At 40.0% G+C, this 22,003-nt stretch overlaps 3 protein-coding genes across 4 annotated transcripts in view; 2 read left to right on the top strand and 1 right to left on the bottom strand.

Annotated features, from left to right (window-relative positions):
* Positions 1-6,201, top strand: part of LOC116702971 (disintegrin and metalloproteinase domain-containing protein 11-like) — a 19,676-nt gene extending 13,475 nt beyond the window's left edge. Inside the window, 9 exon segments of the mRNA XM_032537530.1 lie at positions 60-110; positions 189-252; positions 378-483; positions 603-722; positions 854-1,022; positions 1,742-1,853; positions 2,639-2,729; positions 4,092-4,109; positions 4,437-6,201. Of these exon segments, the coding sequence (XP_032393421.1) occupies positions 60-110; positions 189-252; positions 378-483; positions 603-722; positions 854-1,022; positions 1,742-1,853; positions 2,639-2,729; positions 4,092-4,109; positions 4,437-4,452 (747 nt within the window). The 3' untranslated portion in view covers positions 4,453-6,201.
* Positions 6,202-6,887: 686 nt separating this feature from the next.
* Positions 6,888-12,271, bottom strand: p3h4 (prolyl 3-hydroxylase family member 4 (inactive)). Of its 2 annotated transcripts, XM_032537528.1 has the most exons (7): positions 11,712-12,268; positions 10,030-10,179; positions 9,769-9,940; positions 9,561-9,689; positions 9,323-9,468; positions 8,781-8,864; positions 6,888-7,467 (listed from the first exon to the last, which is right to left on the bottom strand). In XM_032537528.1, the coding sequence occupies exons 1-7, from the start codon at positions 12,150-12,152 to the stop codon at positions 7,318-7,320; spliced, it is 1,272 nt and encodes a 423-aa protein (XP_032393419.1). In that variant the 5' UTR covers positions 12,153-12,268; the 3' UTR covers positions 6,888-7,317. The 2 variants fall into 2 exon arrangements, with proteins under 2 accessions (XP_032393419.1, XP_032393420.1); XM_032537529.1 differs by lacking the exons at positions 6,888-7,467; positions 8,781-8,864 and adding an exon at positions 9,022-9,100 and having other exon boundaries at positions 11,712-12,271.
* Positions 12,272-14,488: 2,217 nt separating this feature from the next.
* Positions 14,489-19,910, top strand: fkbp10a (FKBP prolyl isomerase 10a). Its single transcript, XM_032538012.1, has 10 exons — positions 14,489-14,761; positions 15,467-15,612; positions 15,697-15,886; positions 15,961-16,106; positions 16,944-17,133; positions 17,934-18,079; positions 18,197-18,386; positions 18,632-18,774; positions 18,867-19,030; positions 19,122-19,910. Exons 1-10 carry the CDS (start codon positions 14,565-14,567, stop codon positions 19,308-19,310), a joined length of 1,701 nt encoding a protein of 566 aa, XP_032393903.1. The 5' UTR covers positions 14,489-14,564; the 3' UTR covers positions 19,311-19,910.
* The last annotated feature ends 2,093 nt before the right edge of the window (positions 19,911-22,003 follow it).

The following is a 22,003-nucleotide window of genomic DNA, read 5'->3' as shown; positions in this document are numbered from 1 at the left end:
GGGGCACTGCAAGATCAACCAGAGTATTCAGAACACTAAGAACTTTTCTTCTTTTGCAGTGTCCTCATAATGTACACAAGCTAGATGGCTACATGTGTGATTCTACTCAGGTAAGGGCTGGTTTGGTTTAAGGATTCTTGTCTGAAGCTCACTCTGATGTAAACTTAATTATTGTTTCATTTCTTCAGGGCCGCTGTTATGGGGGACGATGCCGAACTCATGATGGACAGTGTAGGAGACTCTGGGGTTATAGTAAGTATAAAATATGTGCACCTTGCACCTGGAACGTGTATGTTGTATGTATGGCGTTGTAGTCTCATTCTGCTTGCAACAGTCTAATTAGTATTAGTACAGATTGTCTGTTTTTGCCCTCCCAGATTCAGCGGACAGGTTTTGTTATGAGAAGCTGAACGCTGAGGGGACAGAGAAAGGCAACTGTGGTCCAGGTCCTGAAGGCCAGGGCTGGCTGCAGTGCAACAAGCCGTGAGTCACGCCATCCTGATACCCTTTGCTGATATTCTTATAGAAGAATAAAAGTGTGTTCACTCTAATCTGCTTTTTTGATACACATTGTTCTCTGCCATTTACTTTTTCCTGTTTAGTGATGTTTTATGCGGCTTCCTGTTCTGTGCCAACGTGACGACAACACCAAAGTTTGGAGACCTGCAGGGTGAGGTGACCAGTTTCACCCTCTACCACCAGAACAAGTACCTGGACTGCAGGTAAGTGGGTCACATCTATCTGATCAGCTACAGCTACCATAGTGTACAAATAAGAAACTTGTGTCTTTAAATGTCTAAAGGTTCTATCCCTCTTCTCCCACCTCTTCTACCATGTTTGGATGTTTTTTCAGAGGTGGCCATGCTCTGCTGGAGGACGGATCAGACCTGGGCTATGTGGAGGAAGGCACTCCTTGTGGTCCCAACATGATGTGTTTGGAGCGACGCTGCCTCCCTGTGGCGGCCTTTAACCTCAGCACCTGTTCTGGATCAAACAATGGGCGCATCTGTTCCGACCACGGGGTAAAAACCCTCCTGAAACGTGTTTTAGACACATAAGTTACATGCACTGAGGGGCCACTTTATTAGGTACATCAATGTAGTACAACAGCCTTGCCATAACCCATCTCTTTTGACAAAGCTCTTAATGTTTTTGGTGACAGTGTTGTAAGTGTGTAAATTTGATTATGTGTCTATTGTTGAGGTCATTGTTGAGGGTGGTGAATTACTGGACTTACTATATTGAGAGGGGTTTCAAATGTTTGTCCCTTTTATTTAAGTACATTAAAACTGTTGTGTCAATTGCATTTAAGTAACTAATCAATGCATTTGCGACCTGTTTTACATTTAAATATAGGTGGTGACATATAACCATTGTTTATCCTTCAAAGACCTTGTTATTTACAAAATAAGCATTTTCAGGTCAAAATCTGTCAGTCACACACTCCAACTGTTGTTTTAACAGCATCTAAATGAATATATTTGAATGTGAAACAGGTTGGAACTATGTGTTGAAATGCTTTCATTGAAAGGCTGTTGAAACACCAGCAGCAATGAATACGTCACCAATATGACAGCCCAGTTTTAACATGGATTAAAAAATCTTTTTTGACCTGTAAATCCATACTCACAGGCTATACATGTAACCTCTTTTTTTGGTTGTGCTTATTGCAGTTGGTTTTCATCTCTCCCTATCTCTCTCTCTCTCTCTCTCTCTCTCTCTTTCTCTCTCTCTCTCGTAGACCTGCAGTAATGAGGTGAAGTGCATCTGTGACAGGGACTACACAGGAAAGGACTGCAGTGTCTTTGATCCCATCCCTGAGCCAACCGTCCCGACAGGCCAAGAGAAGAAAGGTCCATAGCACCTCTCAACCTGCCCATGTCTCTTTTTCCGTCTGCCTCTCATATCCCCCTCATGGTCTCTACCCATCATCACTGTAGCTTCTCTATGCACTGAAGCAGACCACAGTATCTTTTCCTCCAAAACAAAGAGTAGTTCACTTGATTATTGTGAGAAAGTTAACATAATTATATAGATCACACAGTGTTTTCCTTCCTGGCGAGGCTTGGTTGCAATGTTGGAAGAGTGTGGGTGTGTGTTTAGACACGTTTATCCTTTAGAGCATATGTGCATGTACAGATCGTGTGTGTGTGTGTGTGTGTTTGTGTGTGTGTGTGGTGATACTGAATGTCTTGCAAACACGGCCGTCTTCAAGTGTCTTCCTTACTTTCTTGCAGTCTGCCAATGACACAGAGCAATTGAGCAGCTGCTCTCATAGGGCCCAAAAAGCCACCCTGAGCAAGAGGGTGTCCATCTGAAAGAGCAGGAGAGGGGGAATGAGAACAAAGTAATAAAACGCTCTCCTTTTTTTGTGTTATCGTTGTCTCCCTGACCTCCCTCGCTCACCTGCCCGTTCTCCCACCTCCAACCCATGTGCTGGTATTCTCCTTCCCTTCATCTCTCTTTTTCTGTCTGCAGGTATCTTACCATCTGCCTTACTCTCTCTCTCTAGTTGTTGTTGATGTACAGTGTTGATGCTGTCCTCTGACCTGTGTTTTTTAGTGGTGTTGTTTTGTTTCTGCCCCCCTCTTCCTCTTACTCCTCCACACCCTTCCTCCCTCCTCCTTCCTCTGCGCAGGTCCCAGTGGCACCAATATCATAATAGGGTCCATCGCAGGTGCTATTCTCCTGGCAGCTATAGTCCTAGGGGGAACAGGATGGGGATTTAAGTAAGAGTTCTGGCATGCCTTTGTGTAACTGTTTGCTTCTACCTAAAGGAACCCCCGCTCCTCCCACTGTCACCCCTCTGAAATAGATATTTGTTTGCAACTCATCGCCCAACTAGGGGAGGGAAACGTGAAATCTGAGCTCAACCATGCACATATTTTAACTGCTTTTGGTGTCAAAATCCGTACGGAACATAACACCGCTTGTTTTGTTTTCTTTGATCAAATCATTCATTAATGATCAAGTCATTAATTAAACCAAATTAAGCTCCATCCTTCACCTCTTTGTCCCTATATATATATATACACTACCGGTCAAAAGTTTGGGGTCACTTCGAAATTTCCATTGCACTCCATTATAGACAGAATACCAGCTGAGATCAGTTGCATTGTTTTTTTAACCAGCGCAGCAGTTTTCATATTACATTATGTGCTTACATAATTACAAAAGGGTTCTCCAATGTTTTCTCAGTTAGTTTTTTTTAAGTGATATCAGATTAGTGAACAGAATGGGCCTTTGGAGCATTGGATGAATGGTTGCTGATAATGAGCAATGTAGATATTGCATTAAAGATTAGCCCCCCACTCAGATCAGCTGGTATTCTGTCTAACATCGAGTGGAATGGAAATTTGTAAGTGGCCCCATCCATTACCACAAACACCCTTTTAACATTTGGTGCTTTTTTGCCCTGCTGATGTGCTTCTTCTGCCCTGTTCCACCTGTGCATGCTTGCTATTGTTCACTCCTTATACTCTGAGATAAAAGGACTGCTCCGTCTTTTCTCTGATGAAAAGCTATCAATTAAAAAGCATGTAATAACCTGTAGCATGTAAGTCAGTCCTTTTAGGGCCAGAGGTAAGAGTCTGTGCATGTGTGCATGAGCTGTAAGAGGTTTTCACTTCCACGTCGGAGCTCTGTTTTAGAGGGTGGGTGTAATAGTTCTTGGTGTCAGACTGTGTGGGGCAGAGAGGGTCAGTGCCATTAGTGCTGTTGACCTGCTGCATGTGCTGTCATCATTATAATCGGTCAAGAAAGATTTTTGAGAGCACTGGGGGATGAAAGAAAATGATTCAAATATTAATTCCGATTTTATGTCAACATTAAACATCGGTTTAATCTGTTTATGCTGGGTTTTACCAATTCACACAGTTAATAATTTGTTTTGTTTTTTACTTTTTCTTGCAGTTATACTGTTATTTGTATTTGGTAATTTTCATGCAATTCAAATGCAAAATGATCAGCTTTATAACATGCTTCTAAAAAATAGTTTAACTTATCATTCATTTGATTGTCATTTTTCCTATTGTCATTGATAATGTCTTAACATTTTGTCTTTTCCCTTGATGTGTGCTCACTGGATGCAGGAACATTCGAAGAGGAAGGTATAACTTAGGACCACAACCATGTGAAATCATGTTGGTGGAGTCACATCACAAAACAGCCCATGTCATTCCACACTTACTCCTTCATCCACCATCTCAAGTTCATCCTTTGGCTTATCGCCACAGAGCACCATGCTCACCATGCTTTTCTCGCTGCTCCTTTTGCTTGAATACTTCATCCCACTTAGTTACTTTACTTACAACCCTTGCAAAGAAAATCCCATAATATTCCCTTTATCTTTTTCCATATCTCAAGCATCTTCATCTTTTGTCGCCTATGCAACTGTTTTTCTTCCTGTTAACTATCCATTTTCACGTCTCTTTCAGATCTGGTGGAGGATAAGATTTCTGTCTGTCTGTCATTCTGTCTCCGTCCTGTCTATTCCTGTCTTCCTCCTCGCACTGTGTCGTTTCCACATCAGAGAAGAGGGGAACAAAAAAAAGTCTTCCACTCCTGTCCTAAAATTTCGCCAAACTTCTTCTGATTATTTTTTCCTCCACGCTCCGTCTACTCCTATGGTCTGTCCTACTGCCCGACTCCTCTGGGCATGTGGAGCTTCTCTCACTATACCAGCCAAATCATACTAGTGTGGCTGCTTCCAGCAGTCCGCCGAGGATTGTGTCCGTGCCACGCCTAGAGCAAGCAGGTGGCTCTCCCTGTGGGAGACACTAGGGTTTATCTCCAGTCCGGTGGCTCTAAGAATGTGATTCGGTGTCTGTGTACCTCCATTACTCTCATCTTGAACATTCTGATGAAGAACATATCAACAGTGGACCAATTTAAAATGAGACATGTCTTTCCAATGCCTGCCTGCCTGCATAAATGTTGGACTAGCACAGACTGGCCATCTAATAGACTGAAATAATGTTACAGGAGCTGAATAGTTTCCTTTTTTCTTAAAGGAAATGGACCTGAGGAACAGTTCCTCCAAGGCCAGGCTTTGACATCTCAAAGTGACAATTATCTGTTTTAATTTACAAAGTCTGGCAAAATGGACATAACTGAAAAGAAGCCGTTCATTGGACTGTTGTTTTTCCAAAGAGAGACAAAGGAAGGACAAATGATCATATAAAATGATGCCTCAAAAAACAGTCAGCCATTAGCCAGAGCCCGGACTGATACCTTTTCATTGTTATGTGTTCTTTAAACATCCAAACCCCCACCCAGAGGTTTTCAGGTACAAAGAGGGAAGCTAGGTGTTATGGTTTTGGGATCATTTTAAACTACTGAACCTTGACGCAGCAGAGACCGTAACTTAGTGTTTTCAACCACAGACTGACCAACATACATTCCACAATATCTGTCGTTGTGCGTGCTCACCACTTTCAGGCCCAAAGTTTGTACGCTTAGGAGGTTTAATCTGTATGTCTGTTCACGGGTGAGGGTATGCATGTAAGATATTTTTAAAGAAAGGAAGAATGTATGCGTGTTTACATTAGTGTTAGGGGCAACTGTGTCTGTGTATACCTTAACACTCCTATCACAGGTAGAAAGGCAGATTTTTACCTCTAGAATATCATCTCTTTCTACAAACTGTTGTGCGCTGCAGCCATGGTACCATAAAGGCAGCACATTAAGAAAGTATTCAACCGTTTTTAAGTCCTGTATCTACAGAAAAACAAGCACTAGCCAACTGTATGCACACCTACTTTGTAAATATGTGCAAGATATACTGAATGATAAATGCACTGTATGAAGATTTATTTAAAAGCTACGTTAAAATGAGTTGTAGCCGTTAGTCATCTTGACAGGACCCACATTTGGAAATCTCTCCTGTAGTCAACACTGTTCATGCATCTTTAAATGTGGCGTAACAGCTAAGCTAGCTATCTTACATCTCACTTATCATTCCAGCCATCACTTAAATAATGTTGTGAATCTTTTGTACATTTGTTGATAGCCCTGAGTTCTGGGTGATCGCCTCAGCCCAGAGGCTTTGTAATGATCCCGACTGTAAATGAGATTAAAGAGATCTAGTCTGGGGTCCAGGAGGCAGCTTGTCTGAAACTGTATGCGTCAGTTTGGTTCATTTGAGCTTTGCCCTACTGGCAGATGCACTGTTGTTATTACAATATGTACAGAGTTGGCATCCAATACAACCTGTTTGATTTTGAACTTTAAGGGGAAAACAAAAATAAGATGCATCGTGGCCCATATTTCTAGGCACTATCTTTTTAAATTTAAACAAAAAGAAATGAACTAAGACTTGCAGTTTAATTGAAATGGAGGGGAAATAAAATACAAAAAATGGAACCACACCTACTCTTGCTGTTATGGTATTTATATTTTATGGTTTTAATAGATGGTTAGACTTCAGAGTTCTATGCTTTGGTTTTCTGCTTTTGAAAAACTTCATCGTCATCTATGTTAAATTACAGTCGGTATGAAACACAGTTTCACTTATGGTTTCCTTCAATTATGTATCACAAGAGGTACTACAATCTGGGGCTGTGACTGCAGATTATTTATATTATCAATTAATTTATTGCTTATTTTTTTAGTCTAAAGAATCAAACAACAAAAATCACCATCAGTTTACCAGACCCCAAAATTGGTATATATTATCATAGTATAACCTGGTTTAATTTACAATATAAAACCTAAACAAAATCCTCACTTATGGTCTTTTTAAAAAATTATAAATTACTCCTTGATAAATGATTGATCAATTATCTAAATTAATCAACTAATCAATTTAACACTACTGCAATCAAAGAGTTGTTGCGCCTCCGGCATTTTTGATGATCTTATTGATATTAAGTGACTAACAAGAAAAGTATATTAAAATATTACTTTTATTATGAGCAAATTATTACAACAACTCAACTTGACAAATCGTCAAGCTTAAGAAAAGCTTCATGTCACTTTCCTCATACCACGGCACAGATGCATTTCGCTTTCATTAAATAAAAACCTTTTTTTAAAAGTCATTGACAAGTGTTGGCATACAGGCCAATGATTCTAGAAATAAACCTCTTAAAAGGCTGATGACAGCCAAGACAGAATATGTCGATCTCTGATCTCGATCAACATGACGGATAAGTTCAACCTATTACTCTTCAGCAGGGTGAAAGTACACAGCTTTTTCTGCTAAATACTGTTAAGAATGTCGGTATCTGTATGGAGGTCAACATTTTTTGGTTTGTCATGAGAGGTGGGACAGCCGGATGAGGACGTTTTCTGCACAGGAGACGAGAAGGACAGATGTCAGTCTGCAGCCTCTCCAGTGTCCCACTTAGTTTTGGGTTCTTGCCACCACTCAGCCAGGAAGGACTCCTCGTAGTCTCCCATACCATCAAACTCAGCGTCAGGATGCACCGTGTGAGAAGAAGCCATTTCTTCTGGACTAACCACGTCCTTGAAGGTAACACAAAACACACGCAGTCAAACAACAAGCAAGAAAGTGATCTTTACTTCCATTTTATCTGGCAACAAATACTTTATGCTTATCCTGTCTATAAATCTGTCACTTGTGCAGCCTGTAATTTAGCCTAAACTATCCCAATCCTCCCCAACTCTTTGTTCCAGGCAGTGTGTAGAGATGGGAGGGGTCGACCTGAGTTAAATGGATGTGGCCCAGCCTCAGTGGCCAACACCTCCCAGCCACATACCACACGCTGCTGGCGGAAAACACAGCCCCCACCTCCTTCTTTCTCTCCCGCAGGCTTCATCCTCTCTTTCTCTCTCTTTCATCCTGTGAGACTTTTTGTTATTGTGTTGCCATTTCCACGACCTCAACAGCAGCATGCACTTAGTCTGCTAATTCACTCCTCTAAAGTAAAAATGTATATCCCCAAACATTCTTTAGAATGTTTGATCAACCTAAATGAAAAGGTATAGGAAAACATAGGCCCAAACTCCAACTAGATCAGCTAATTTAGTTGTTGTTGAGCCAAGTTAAAGTGTCATTTCACGAAAACATCTTTTTCTAAGTACCTACACAGGGTTGTCTGGTCATGCAGACAGTTTAAGTTTAATCTGCTAAGGGTTTTGAGATGTCTGTCTCCGCCACCACCCCAACACAATGGAGGTTGATGGAATTTTGTTTGCACAGATTAAATCAGCATAAAAAGATACCGCTACTTGGAGTAAGAAAAAAACATGTCTATTTTGAAGGAAGTGGCAGTTTAATCTGTCTATAATGTCTTATTTCCAACTAGCACATTATATAAAGAATTACTGCATGATATAATATAGTGTTTTTTAGGAAATTTCTATGTGTATAGACACTGAATGCACTCAACAGTTACTACTACCTGTCTGGTAATACCAGTAGCTTATAGTGGCTAATGTTAGCTGAGGTTTGGGTAGATATTTGTATACATATTACTTAGTCAGTTCATTGACGGTGCTACTGCCACAATGTGTTTTAGCATTTAGCATTATGTTTTAATTGTCACTTGTGGCTACAGTGACATTGTTTCAAAAAAGTTACATAGGCTCGCTTTAAAGAGTTTTTTTATTTATTTAATTCAAGAAGTATATATTGTGTATATTCACAAGAGTTTGTGTACTTAAAGGACAATATTGTTTGCAAAGAGGGTTAACTAAATGTGACTTCAGCTAGACTTTGCGTCATTGCTGTGCTCACAATTTCACTGTGCTGCCCAAAACCAATGTTTACTGTAAATTTTCCACCATCTCTGCCTTTCAACAACAACACAACATACCTCATCGTCAGTTTGTAGGTAGTTCAGTGCAAACTCCAGCATCTCTTTCTGCTTGGTTGTCTCGTTAAAGTACCTCAGGGCCTCCTGAAAAACAAAAGTGGCATCAGCTCTTGTGTTGACCTGCGCAGCAGTCGAGAACGAGCCGACGTCTGGCTGTTTTATAGATTGGCGCTAAGCAACAAATTGGGACCGGTTTTCCTTTTGTTTACTGAATTTTTTTCCCTCTTAGTTTGGAAGCAGTACTACATTTATTTGAAGCAGGGGCAGCTTCTGAAGGCAAAGACGTTAACCACTGCAGCTGCTGACAACTCTACACCAAGCTGAAAAGATGGGAAAAACAACTCTGCCTTTACGGGAGCACATGGCTTTCTAATTACCACCCTGACATTGTGTTAATGTTCACGCCAAGACCGCTTTATGCTATACTTTTCCTGCTTTGGTTTAGTACAGCCAGTGTGAACTCTTTCTGCCGCCTCTGGTTCACCCACTGAAGTACATGAAGTCTCGAGAAAGAACAGTAATGAGGTCTTTGTTTTACTCACGGGCCGAGGCTGAAAGTCTCTTTCCTCGAGTCCCCACTGCTCCCTGTAGAAGCGATAGTACGCTACATTTTGCTGCATCACCTGGTCTTTACTGTCAAACAGGATGTAACTGGCTGCACACGGAGCAGCGTTCTTTACATCATTCACTGTAGAGGATCACAACATAATACATGTTTGACCAGTCTTACACAGGCTGCTGTCAAAAGTCTGAATCCAGAGTCTTTGTCATGGTTCTTACATTTATAATAGGAAAACTGGAGGTAGTGATACATAGTGGCTACAAACTTCTCCACAAAGAAGCCTCCAACGCTGGGTGTCAGGTGCTCTTCGCATTTTACCTTACATTTCAGCACATCGGTGTAGAGATCTGAGGGGACAACAAGCGTACTATTTTCTTCTCTTAAACACACTGGACTGAAACAGCTCTTGAATTGTTCTCTTCTTACCTGCCAGGGCGGGATAGAAGTCTTTGAACTCTACGATCTCGTATGAGCTCTCACAGCCTGCCAAGCAGAGACTGTATATATCCAAGTACTGCGTGACGGCCTGCTCCATGTGTCGGGCACTGCTGCTGAAGTCACCGCTGTTGTAAAGCGTCACACTCTTCAGGAAAACACTCTGGATAACAAAGAGTTGTGGTTAGAAAATGTTGAATAGATTAGCATGAGTTGCAGTCTGGATAAGGAAGAAGACGTTGATCTACGAACTTCATACGGCTGCTCCTCGTGGTCGATGAGATATTCCTCCACATCAAACAGGGTCTTGTAATAATTCATGTTCTTGGTCAAATAGGGATCATTCGGGTTCTTCTTCAGGAAGGTGTGAGCCGCTGACACAGCCTTCTCCAAGTTGTTAAGCTGAGGAAGAATGGATAGCTTTACAATCAATTCTAAAGTGTTTTGGGGCATTTTTTTAAGTATGAAACACCGTCTCTCCCACTTCCAAGAAGGGAAACCGCAGCTCCTGTCATGAGCGTGACCTCTGACACCTTTTCTCCAACAACTACTGACAGATGCAGATCACTGATGTCAGAATATGAATTCTTGTGAGTCAGTCATTTAAAAAAAACTAATGTGGTGCTGTATGCAGAACTGTGAAATAAATAAGGGGAAAAGGTCAGGTACTGTATATAGGGCAAGGTAGCTTTATTTGTATTGCACATTTCAGCAACAAGGCAATCCCAAGTGCTTTACATAAAGCATTAAATAGCAGTTAAAACAGTTAAAAGTATAAACAGATATATGAGAATAAAGGTTACAGTGCAGTATTATAAAAGAACAATTATTTAAAGAAAGGCAGCATCAAAAAGAAAGGTCCTCATCCCTTGATTTAAAAGAACAGAGAGTTGCAGCGTACCTGCAGTTTTCTGGGAGTTTGTCCCAGATATTTGGTGCATAACAACTAAACGCTGCTTCTCCCGGTTTAGTACGGGTCATAATGTAGCAGCAGATCAGAAATGTATTTTGGCCCTAAACCGGTCAGTGCTTTATAACCCAAAAGAAGTATTTTGAAATCCATTCTTAAAAGGGACAGGAAGCCAGTGTAAAGACTTTAAAATTGGAGTGAGGAGAGAGCCACCTTCAAATAGAGTCAGGTAAATCAAAGTCATGTAAATCCTAAAGGCCTGCTTTGTTGATGTGGGTGGCTGTTTGATCACCAGACAGAGAGCTATGATTCACCTTTTATTTTACCAGCCAAAACTATTAACTACTCCAATTTAAAGGTGTCAGTACTTTGATGTGGTGAGTGCCAAATATCACCACCAGCACCTGAAGGATCACATCACAGCAGAGTTTTGTGGTGGTGGCTGTTTATAACACAGTAATATAATGAATGTTGTCTACAATAACATGGGGATTAACTGGAGATTTTTACACAATTTATGAAACTAAAAGTTAGATCAGTAGGCTATTTTAGCCAAGGCAAACCTATAGTCCCCATCACCCAGCCTGACAGAGAAGAATAAGGGGATTGTTTCAGGGGGGAACACTGGAAGAGACGTGGCACATGCTCAACTACTGCTTGGTCTGCAGGAGGGCGCAAAAAAAACAGCAAGGAAACGGTACTGCACTGTGAGAAATTTCCTCGGTGAGTCAACCCGAGTCAATATGCCTCGAAAATCCGACTGCAGATACTTTTGTTGTGCGATTGCGCCCGTTACGGACAGTTATGGTAATGCTAAATCCACATCCTACTGTACGATCCTTATTGTATTCCATTGAGTTTATAACGGCCAACTCGCACTTAGCCTATATTTCAACTTATTAAGATTCTCCAACATCCACTTTGGGAAGTGTTTGGTGTATCTTCAGAATGTATGGCAAAGGCCTACATTTATTTGACACTAGTTTTGGGCACAATTCGACACATCAAGCACATTTGGTCTCACCTGGTAGTGTGCATACTGTATGTACCGATACGGGACCCTGTTCTCGAAGCTTTCCAATAACTCCCTTTGTGGATAGGACATGTTAAACACTGGAAAATGCGCCTTGCACTTTTTAAGGCAGGCAGCCCTCAGTAGGATGTGGCGCATGACGCGGAGCGAGCTGTCCGTGAACAGGCTGTCGTTGTCCCGGCTGACGGAGCTGCAGTTGCGGCTACAGAAAACCTCGCTGTCCCGCAGCAGCCGGTGGAGCCGCAAGCTGAGCTCCAGGAACTTGATGCTCTCTGCCCAGTTCTGCGCCCCGTACTGCTCCAGCGCGTAGCTGTAGGCAGAGTCCAGCGGCATGATGTCCTTCTGAGGAAAACTTTTAAAGCTGTACTTTTCATACTGAGCCTCCACCAGCGTCGAGATTATAAGAGCCAGACTCAGGCTTTTCAGGAGCATCGTTACCTCCACCGGCTCCAGCAGGAGACTCTTCTTGTTTTGAATGGGTCAGGAAACGTCCTCTTTCTCTACCAGGGAATGCTCATGTCTGCACGTAGTGTAGGCTGGGAAAGCCGCGTCGAGCTAGATGCTGAAAACGGGAACTTCCTGTCAGAGCTTTCAAAATAAAAGCCCAATGGATCTTATGTTTTGTTTTTTGTTTTGTTTTTAAAGTTGAGCCCATTTTCGCCAAGTTTCAAATATTACTGCCAGCCATCCTTCAAAGATGCTGCAGTGCTTGAGATTTAGTATTGTTGATCAATTTGTAATTGTTTTTTTTCTTCCCGCCTTTAATTTTCACATGACGTAGCTTCAGAAAAAAAAATCAAAAAACATGTGGAACATCATGTCTGCATTTATTTCCCTCAAAGTTATTGTTTTAAGCTGCAATACAGAGTACTGTGTGTGTGTGTGTGTGTGTGTGTGTGTGTGTTGCATATTTGACAAAACGCACATACAAGCAAATTGTATGTGTGCAAAAATATTTTTATCCCAATTTTGCATGCATGTTCCAAGTTAAGAATGACTAGATCAGTGTGCTTTTATTGTTTTATTTTAATTAGGAAATTTTTATTTTTATGGCTGCAGATAAAACTAATTGTAGGCTTTTAATATTGGCGCTGGCAAGTTGAGCATTAAGCAGTTGAGCAACTATTAAACATAAAGAGGAAAAATATAAGAAGATTAATCAACAAGTTAACTGGTATCTGCAGCTCTGCTGCTGATAAATGCAAATCTGGACTATTACTTTGAATAAAGAAGTCCGTACTTCCGGTATAAATGGTGATAATTCTGTCTTACTTGACACAGACGTCACAGTCTGAGTTGGGACCTCAGATAAACGGTCCAGCTTTTCTCAGTGTTTTCCAGGGTCATACACCCAGTCCCAGGAACCAACATTTAAACGTACTTACAGGGATCTAATTTAGTGTTTAAAAACGTTTGCCTCCTGCTCTTAAACCCTAGGCAGATTATATATTCATTAAATATATGGACTGAATATAGTTGTCTGAAGTGATAAGACTATTCTCAACTTGGTCACCTACATTCCGAGCAAACTGACAAGCTGAGACATGGGTTGGTGAACTACAAAATCAACTTGCATAGTTGAAATATTACTTATAGGAAAATATAACCTCCGAGTCGGCAAAATCTCACATTCATAATGTTAGAAGGCTCAGACGTATTTTTGTATAACTGAGTGGGATGATTATTAGGACCCAGAGACTTTTTTTACGAGGCAGACAGATCTGTAAAAGTAATTATGTGTGTAATGACTGTTTAAAATATAATATGAAAAAAACAGGCAGTAGTAGGCTAATGCTTGCCGTGCGTTACTGTGACAAGAAATAATACTTTCAGATTATGGGGAGGCACGTTATAATTTTCGGCATCATCTCATACCTAAGTGAATTCATGGGCCAGGCCTCTGGGCCAGGCATTACACGTTTGCAGAATTCCTTTTAAAAGTGGGTGGAGGCCCATGGGCCACTCCTCCTCCTGCTCTCTGGAGTGATGACCCAGGAGATGCGTAAAGTGAGACAGAGAAAGAGTGACTAAGGCCGGAAGTTAAGCCATTTCCCATCGAGTATAAAATCACTAAGTCAATGCATATGTTCTTTTTACTTTAAAAAATACATTATCTTGAATATGCATAAATGCTTGTTATCCTATTCTAGATAACCCCTATTCAGACTCACTTAATACTGCAGGTCTATTTAGGCAGGATCGAGACTGTTGGTTAATGTATTAACATTTGTCTGATAGGTTGCATTCTATTGCAAAAGCATGTGCTGCACCACACTCATAATAAATGGATCAAGAGCAGCCTATGCCAATGGAAGATAAAAAAAAATGTTGAGCAGAAAATAGTGATGTAGCCTACCTTGTTTTAGACCTCTTGGACTAAATTTTGAATCAAATAGTCTCATCTTTTCCACTCTCAACAATCACATATGCAACTTGACCCCCTTAAAATGTTGCATTATTTCTTCAGTATTGGGCAAAATTGTGTAGCCTACATTTCTGGTTTCGCATCTGTCTAAAGTAGGCAACATAGTTCTTGCCCCACCATTTTGCGTCACCTATAAACGACTGTGTATGTAACGTTGTATTCTTCTTCTTATTATATCACATTTACGTATGTGGTTGTTTGTTTATGTGTTTATTTAAACGTAGTTATAAATATTGTAATAGTTTCTTCGTAGTTATGTGAGAAGGCATTTATTTTGTAATCATAACCGGAAGTCTATCTCATTCCAACACACTTGACACAGCTCCACTGTCCCAGACTTCATTCGGTAGGCTGCCTATCTCCACTTCTTCGAACTCGTCTGTGGTATACGGTCTCTCCCCATTGTTACAACTCTCCTAATGGACCTGATAGCGGTTTTGTTTTGCCTTCATGTAACATTAGTTACTGTGAATTGCAACCCGGGGCCGTTAGAGGATGTAGTTATCGATCGGTACGATATACCGAAAATTTGTCCTCGAGAAGTGCAAACAGAAGATTATATCCGTTATCATTTTAACGGCACCTTCTCTGCAGACGGGAAAAAGTTTGACTCCAGGTGAGGTTGCAGCAAATTACACATTTTAACGTCAGTTAATCAAGAATGCGTTAATTTACAGCTTTAACCTATTTGTCTGTCTGCATGTAACGTTGATATAGCTCTTGCAGAAATTGTGATTTCAGTTGTAAAATGGTGAAAGTGCTGTGAGAATGTCTCAGTAACGTTATCAAGTTTCATGGAGACACTATGATAAGCATAAAACGTACAGCAATCAACCATTTGCCTGATGGATTCACAGACAATCTACTGCAGCTGAGATAACAAAAAAAGCAGACGTGTCAATCCCCACATCAAATTATTAACTTAGTATCCCCTCAATATTTCTATAACAGTACATTAGTTGTACTTTAACAGTGATTTACTATACAACACTTAATTGTAAGTAGAGAAAATGTGATATTTTTTATGGTTTTTAAGGTGGTGGATATTTTTGATGCCATTCGTCAAATAACCTCCCTAGGTTTTTTTTAAATGAAATATTAAAACACATGGCTGATAATGAAGCCAAGTTGGATATAATTACTTTTTGAATAATACTGCCTATGTGGATGGAACGTTGGAGGCAGACTTTAAAGCACCATGACATTTTAACTGCCTAGATTCCATTTTTCGCCACCTACTATTTTCACACTTTCGATGACTCTTTCCATCGATAATACACTCTCATCCAGCTCTCCCTTTTGTTGTCTATGGTCTACACAGTCATGACCGAGGCAAAGCTTTCATCAGCCAGGTCGGCCTGGGCAGACTCATCACAGGGATGGACCGCGGTCTCCTCAGCATGTGTGTCAATGAACGCAGGAGGATCACAATCCCCCCACACCTGGCCTATGGAAGCATCGGAACAGGTGCAGATGAACATGAGTAACAGCACTTTGTTGGATACAGTATCTGTTCTAGTTTATGCCAATCTGTGTTGTTTGTCCGGTTAGGTGGCGTGATCCCTCCTGACGCTGTGTTAGTGTATGATGTTCTCCTGCTGGACATATGGAACACCCAGGACAAAGTCCAGATCCGCACACTCAGCAAACCTGCAAGCTGCAACCGCACCACCGTGGCATCGGATTTCGTCCGTTACCACTATACTGGCACCCTGCTGTCTGGTGAAGCTTTTGGCTCCAGGTGACGTTAGGTTTTAACATCAAGGTACGTCTCATCTATTTCTGTGCTTCTCAAGAACTTTGTCTTTTATTTAGTTACTCGGAGAATTCAACCTATGACACCTACTTGGGACAGGGCGACCTCATCAAAGGCATGGAAGAAGGTCTTTTGGGCATGTGTGTCGGGGAGAGAAGGATCATCATCATCCCACCCTTCCTGGCATATGGAGAGACTGGCAAAGGTACAAAATATTAATGTCCAAGGTGACTGTGGCTTGTATATAATAATTTCACATGGTTTATGGTTTGACAAACAGACATCTATTACAGTGAGCAAGTTGTCTCATTTGCTTTTATTGTCAAGTTACATTATTGCTGCATGGTACCACATTTGAGAGCGAAGACTATTTAGAAAATGCTTCTCTGTAGTTTTGGGTATATGTGTGAAACTTCTTAGTATTCATGTTTGATTATTGTTTCGTTGCACTTATATTTCATGTCTACGCTTACTGTACTATTATAATAATGTGTATATAAAAGTAATGCAGAAATATTTAAGATGTATTTATTACATTAGGACAATGCACATTGATCAACATCTCTGTAAATGCGCCAGTGTTAGCCATTTGGCTTATTTTCAACTGTAGTCCTAGTTACCTAGCATGCATGTCTTTATGGTGGGTGGAAACCGGAGCACCCGGAGAAAACCCACACAAATACGAGGAGAACATGCAAACTCCACACAGACGGGCCCTGCCTGGACTGGGGATCGAACTCTGAAGTGCCAACCTGCTGTGAGGCAGACGTGCTAAACGCTGACATTAGGATTGACATTAGGATTGACATTAGGATTGCTAATGTCATACACAACTCTCTGCAAGTTACTGCAAGAGGGAAAATTTCCTACCACACTAATATGAACCAAAAAATGTGTGCCTGGAAGGAAGGAAAGAAGGAAGCTAAACTGATCTCAAGAGTAAAAGTCTGCTTTTAGAAATGGTCCACATTAAGGTAAAGTATATGTGAATGGTATGGACCTGAAATGGACACAATGCATGTCTTACTTTTTTCGCTAACAGGAACTCAGGTCCCCCCTCAGGCTACCCTGGTGTTCCAGGTGCTGCTGGTAGATGTGTTCAACCCCAAGGATGACCTAGTTGTGGAGGTGAAGGAGGTGCCTAAAGGCTGCAGCCGCAGGACGGTGACCGGAGATTACATCCGCTACCACTACAACGGTACCTTCCAGGACGGCACAGCCTTTGACTCAAGGTAAACCGGAGCTTTCGCCGTTCTTAGAAAGCCACCAAATGTAAAGCAAAATTACCCGTGTTTAAAGGGATAGTTCGAATTGTAGGACCAAGAATTGTATTTATTCTTGATCAGGGTATTACCTATTACCTACGGTAGATGGCAGTCGGCACACCACAAGTTTGGAGAAGCAGACAGAGGTACTGGCACAGAAGCTTAGCAATGTACTGCTGTGCCCGGGGGCAACAGATAAATACATCCATTTCAGTTTAAGTGTACAATATACTTAGCTCATGTTCACCACATTACCTTGTCTTCAGACAGCCCTTTCGGACAGGGAACTGAAGCCGTACATCTATGTTCTTTTCAAAGCCACCAGACTCCTTTTGACAAAAAGTGGCATTTTAAAGAGTTAGTTCTGGTTAACCAACTAGCTGTCTGAGGCAGTGGACCAACATCTCCCGTGTTCTGTGCGGTAAAAACTATTGTTTTGTCAAGAGTCGGATGGGTTTGAAGATAGCATAGATAATGGCTTTAGTTCCCAGTCGGAAAGGGTTGTCTAACATCAAGGTAAAGCTGTGAAAATATTCTAAATTTTGCATACACATAGACTGATATATAGGTGGCTAAATTACATTTAACTGCTGCCCCTGTCCACAGCAATACATGGCTTAGCTTCCGTGCCGGTACTGCTGCCTGCTTCTGTAACCTTCGGGTGTTCTGGCTGCCATGTGCGATAGACATACACTGACTATGAATTAGTAGCTCATACAATCATACTTCAAAAATCCTTACTTCCCCTTTAACTCTTCCCTTGACAGCTACAAGCGAAACAGCACCTATAACACTTACGTCGGCAAGGGATATGTGATCCGAGGGATGGACAAAGCCCTGCATGGGCTGTGCATCGGAGAGAAGAGAAAGATTACCATCCCTCCTCACCTGGCGTATGGCCAAGAAGGGGTTGGTGAGTTTGACACACGAATTGGGAGGATTCAAAAAACACTTGGAATGGCCCAACATCTTCTTAGTCTTGTTTGTGTTTGTAATACTACCCTGTTTATTTTCATTCCTCCCGGTGTAGGAGACCTCATTCCTAGCTCTGCTGTGCTGGTCTTTCACATTCACGTCATTGATTTCCACAACCCTGAAGACCCAGTCGACATTAAATCTACCTACAAGCCCGAGGATTGCAAAGTGACCAGTGAAACTAACGATTTGATTCAGTATCGTTATAACTGCTCCATGATGGACGGCACCCTGCTGTACTCCTCGTGAGCGCCCTCTGCTACACTGCATCCTCCTCCTCATGGTTTATGCATGTAATCCTTGCTGGCTCCTTGTCCGACAGATTGCAGCGGGCCTTAGAACTGCAGATATCATACCATTTTATGTATCCTTGACAACAGTACATATGTCTGCTTGGCTCAAGGTTTTGATATATGAAAAATGTTTTAGTGAGAATTTAAAAAAAATCCCCACTGTTAAGAGTGGTGACAGTTTGTGTGTCCATTTCCAGGGACCACTATGACTCACCTTCCATCACAACTCTTGGAGCGAATAAGGTGATCCTGGGTTTGGAGAAAGGTTTGAGTGGCATGTGTGTGGGCGAGAGGAGGGAGGTGGTCGTTCCACCACACTGGGGACATGGTGAAAATGGAGGTGAGTCATAGGAACTGCTCCGATTGCATTCTGAACACACTTTCTTTTTACCCTCAAATTATGTTTTCTCTTCTCTGTTTTGGGGTCTCCAGCTGGAGAAGTTCCCAGGAGTGCGGTGCTCTTCTTTGAGCTGGAGTTAGTGGAGCTGCAGAAGGGTGTTCCTGAAGGCTACATGTTTGTGTGGCTAGGAGACAGCCCTGATCCCCTCTTTCCTGCTATGGACCTCAACGGTGACAAAGAGGTACCTCTAGAGGAGGTAAGCAGACAACTAAATAGTTCTCCCCTCTAAATCTTATGTGAACAGCCCGGGTATAAACGTGCTTTTAACATTGCAATGCTTTCTCCAGTTTTCAGCCTTCATCATGCTCCAAGTTAAAGAGGGCAAAGGTCGTCTTCTGCCAGGGTTTGATGCCGACAGCATCATTAAGGACATGTTTAATAACCAGGACCACAATGAAGATGGCAAGATTGTTGAAAATGAACTGAAACTCAAGGTGGATGACCAGTCTGAACCGGTGAAACGAGATGAGCTGTAAAGAGGACTTGCACAGTATTTCATTGGTGGCAAGGAACAGGCATGCAGTGGCTGAGGTCATACCTCCATCTTAGCAACCGTCGAGCAACTAATGTTTCCGAGATTAGAACATTGTTGAGCCTTTATTTAAGGCACTTTGCTAGATTTTGTTACAAAATGTGTAGAGGAAATGTGTTTGAAAATGTGAAAAGGAAGAAAAATGGCTTCTAGTGAAATTGTGTTCTGTTCAAAATACTTACAAGAAACCATTTGGGCTGGGCCCTAACTCCAGAATATTACTTTATAAAACTAGTAGTCAATGCAGTGCCTCTTAAAATTGATGAAAAACCACTGGTTGTACAGTATAATTGGGAGTGGCTAGTTTGTAAAATATTATTTTTTATTATATTATCTGTCAAAGAACAAATGGATCACCCAAAGAGTGTTGTGGATCATAAAATAAACAGTTTTATAGTAAAATGAAAACACCTACTTCATTTCTTAAATACTGTTTGTGTACAGACATGTCCTGTATGTTTGAAGTAGTTAGGTAGACTTTAATTCAGTGGCCTAAATCTTTCATCAAAAAACCATTTGTAATAAAACAGGACATTCAGAAATAGATGGAACCACATTTTCTTTTAAAATAAGTTGGAACATATAATGAGGTAATGACGTTAGACAAAAGAAGAAAAAACAATGCATGAGTGACTGTACATGGAACATTGTCCACCAATGACAAAGAAAATCTCTAATATTTTAGTACTTTTGTTCTATTAACCAATTATTTGGTTTCATGAAACTTTTGTGTGTTGCATTGTGTATGACAAATTAACTTTTGAAAAATCCTACAGTTAAAATGACTGTGAAGGTGAAATCATGTGCACCTGGTTCTATTTCATATCTCAGTCATTGTGGAGCTTGGTGCACATGCCCTAGCTGCTATGGGTGTGGAAATGTCCTTAAACATCCGTTGGCATGGCGATAGTTGCGTCCGCTCCCCCACTCATTAGACCTGCTGTCAATGACAAGATGCTAAATGGACATGGACTCTTAGCAACCCTCAAAGAGCTTTACAACACAAGCCACCATGACTTTTTGACATACTGTACGATACTATGACTTCTTTATGACAGTTTTGTAGCATACTGTACTATGACTTTTTATGATATACTTACTATACTATGAGATTTTATGACATACTGTACTATGACTTTTTATGATATACTTACTATACTATGAGATTTTATGACATACTGTACTATGACTTTTTATGATATACTTACTATACTATGAGATTTTATGACCTCTCGTACTATACTTTTTATGGAATTTATTGTGGTGTACTATGACATTTTAATGATTTTTATTATCATACTTACTACTGTACTACTTTTTAGACCTACTATATTATGACCTTTCATCATACTATATTTATCATACTAAATACTTTGCTATGACTGTTTTTTTCCTTTTTTGTCATACTATACAATTTTTGACATACTATAATATGACTTTTGTATCCTTTTTTTCAACATACTTGCCATGACTATTCATTACTCTTTTCAACATACTATACTATTTTTTTCTAAATACTATACTATGATATAATATGATTCACTTTTTTCAACATATAGTATGACTTATTGATCACTTTTCAACATGTTATACCATGACTTTTGTATCACTTTTTTGACATACTATGCTATGCATTTTTATCACTTTTTTGACATATACAATGACTTTTGTATATTTTTCGACATACTGTACTATTACTTTAAAAAAAATATATATACTATTACTTTTTATCACTTTTTTTAACATACTATACTATGACTTTTTATCACTAGTTTTTCAACATACTGTACTATGATTTTTGTATCACCTTATTATAACTTTTTTATTCTTTCAGCAGGTGGCATGTTATGATGGGTGACAGTTGAGACATGGTCTCTATTTGTTTTAATTTATCACCTTTTATCAATTTTTCGACAATATGACTTTTTATCACTTTTTTGACATACTATAATATGACTTTATTCAACATCCTATACTATAACTTTTTAAGACTTTTTTCAACATACAATTCAATTACTTTTTAAACACATTTTTCGATTATTTATACTATACTATGACTTTTTTAATCATTTTTTTGACATACTATACTATGACTTTTTATCACTTCTTTTTTGACATACTACACTATGACTTTTTTGACATGTTACACTATGACTTTTTATTCATTTTTTTCGACATAATTTACTATGACTTTTTCGCATACTATACTATTACTTTCTATTTTCCGACTACTTACTATGAATTAAAAACTTTTTTAACATACTATACTATGACTTTAATCACATTTATCGACATACTGTTCTATAACTTTATCAGTTTTTTTGACAACTATACTATGACTTTTTACATTCTACTTCGACTACGACTACTACACTGACTTTTTAATCATTTTTTTCGACATCTATACATATATACTATTACTTTTTATCACTTTTTTCAACATACTATACTATGACTTTTTATCACTATTTTTCAAGAAACAAAATATGACTATTCAACATGCTATACTATAACTTTTTAAGACTTTTTCAACATACTATTAATGACTTTTTAATCACATTTTTCAACATACTATACTATGACTTTTTTAATCATTTTTTTTACAAACTATACTATGACTTTTTATCACTTCTTTTG

The sequence above is a fragment of the Etheostoma spectabile genome, chromosome 15 (assembly GCF_008692095.1).
Source record: "Etheostoma spectabile isolate EspeVRDwgs_2016 chromosome 15, UIUC_Espe_1.0, whole genome shotgun sequence".
In the NCBI taxonomy this organism is placed as follows: domain Eukaryota; kingdom Metazoa; phylum Chordata; class Actinopteri; order Perciformes; family Percidae; genus Etheostoma; species Etheostoma spectabile.
Note: the sequence above shows the minus strand (reverse complement) of the source record. Positions and strands in the feature narration are given on the sequence as shown.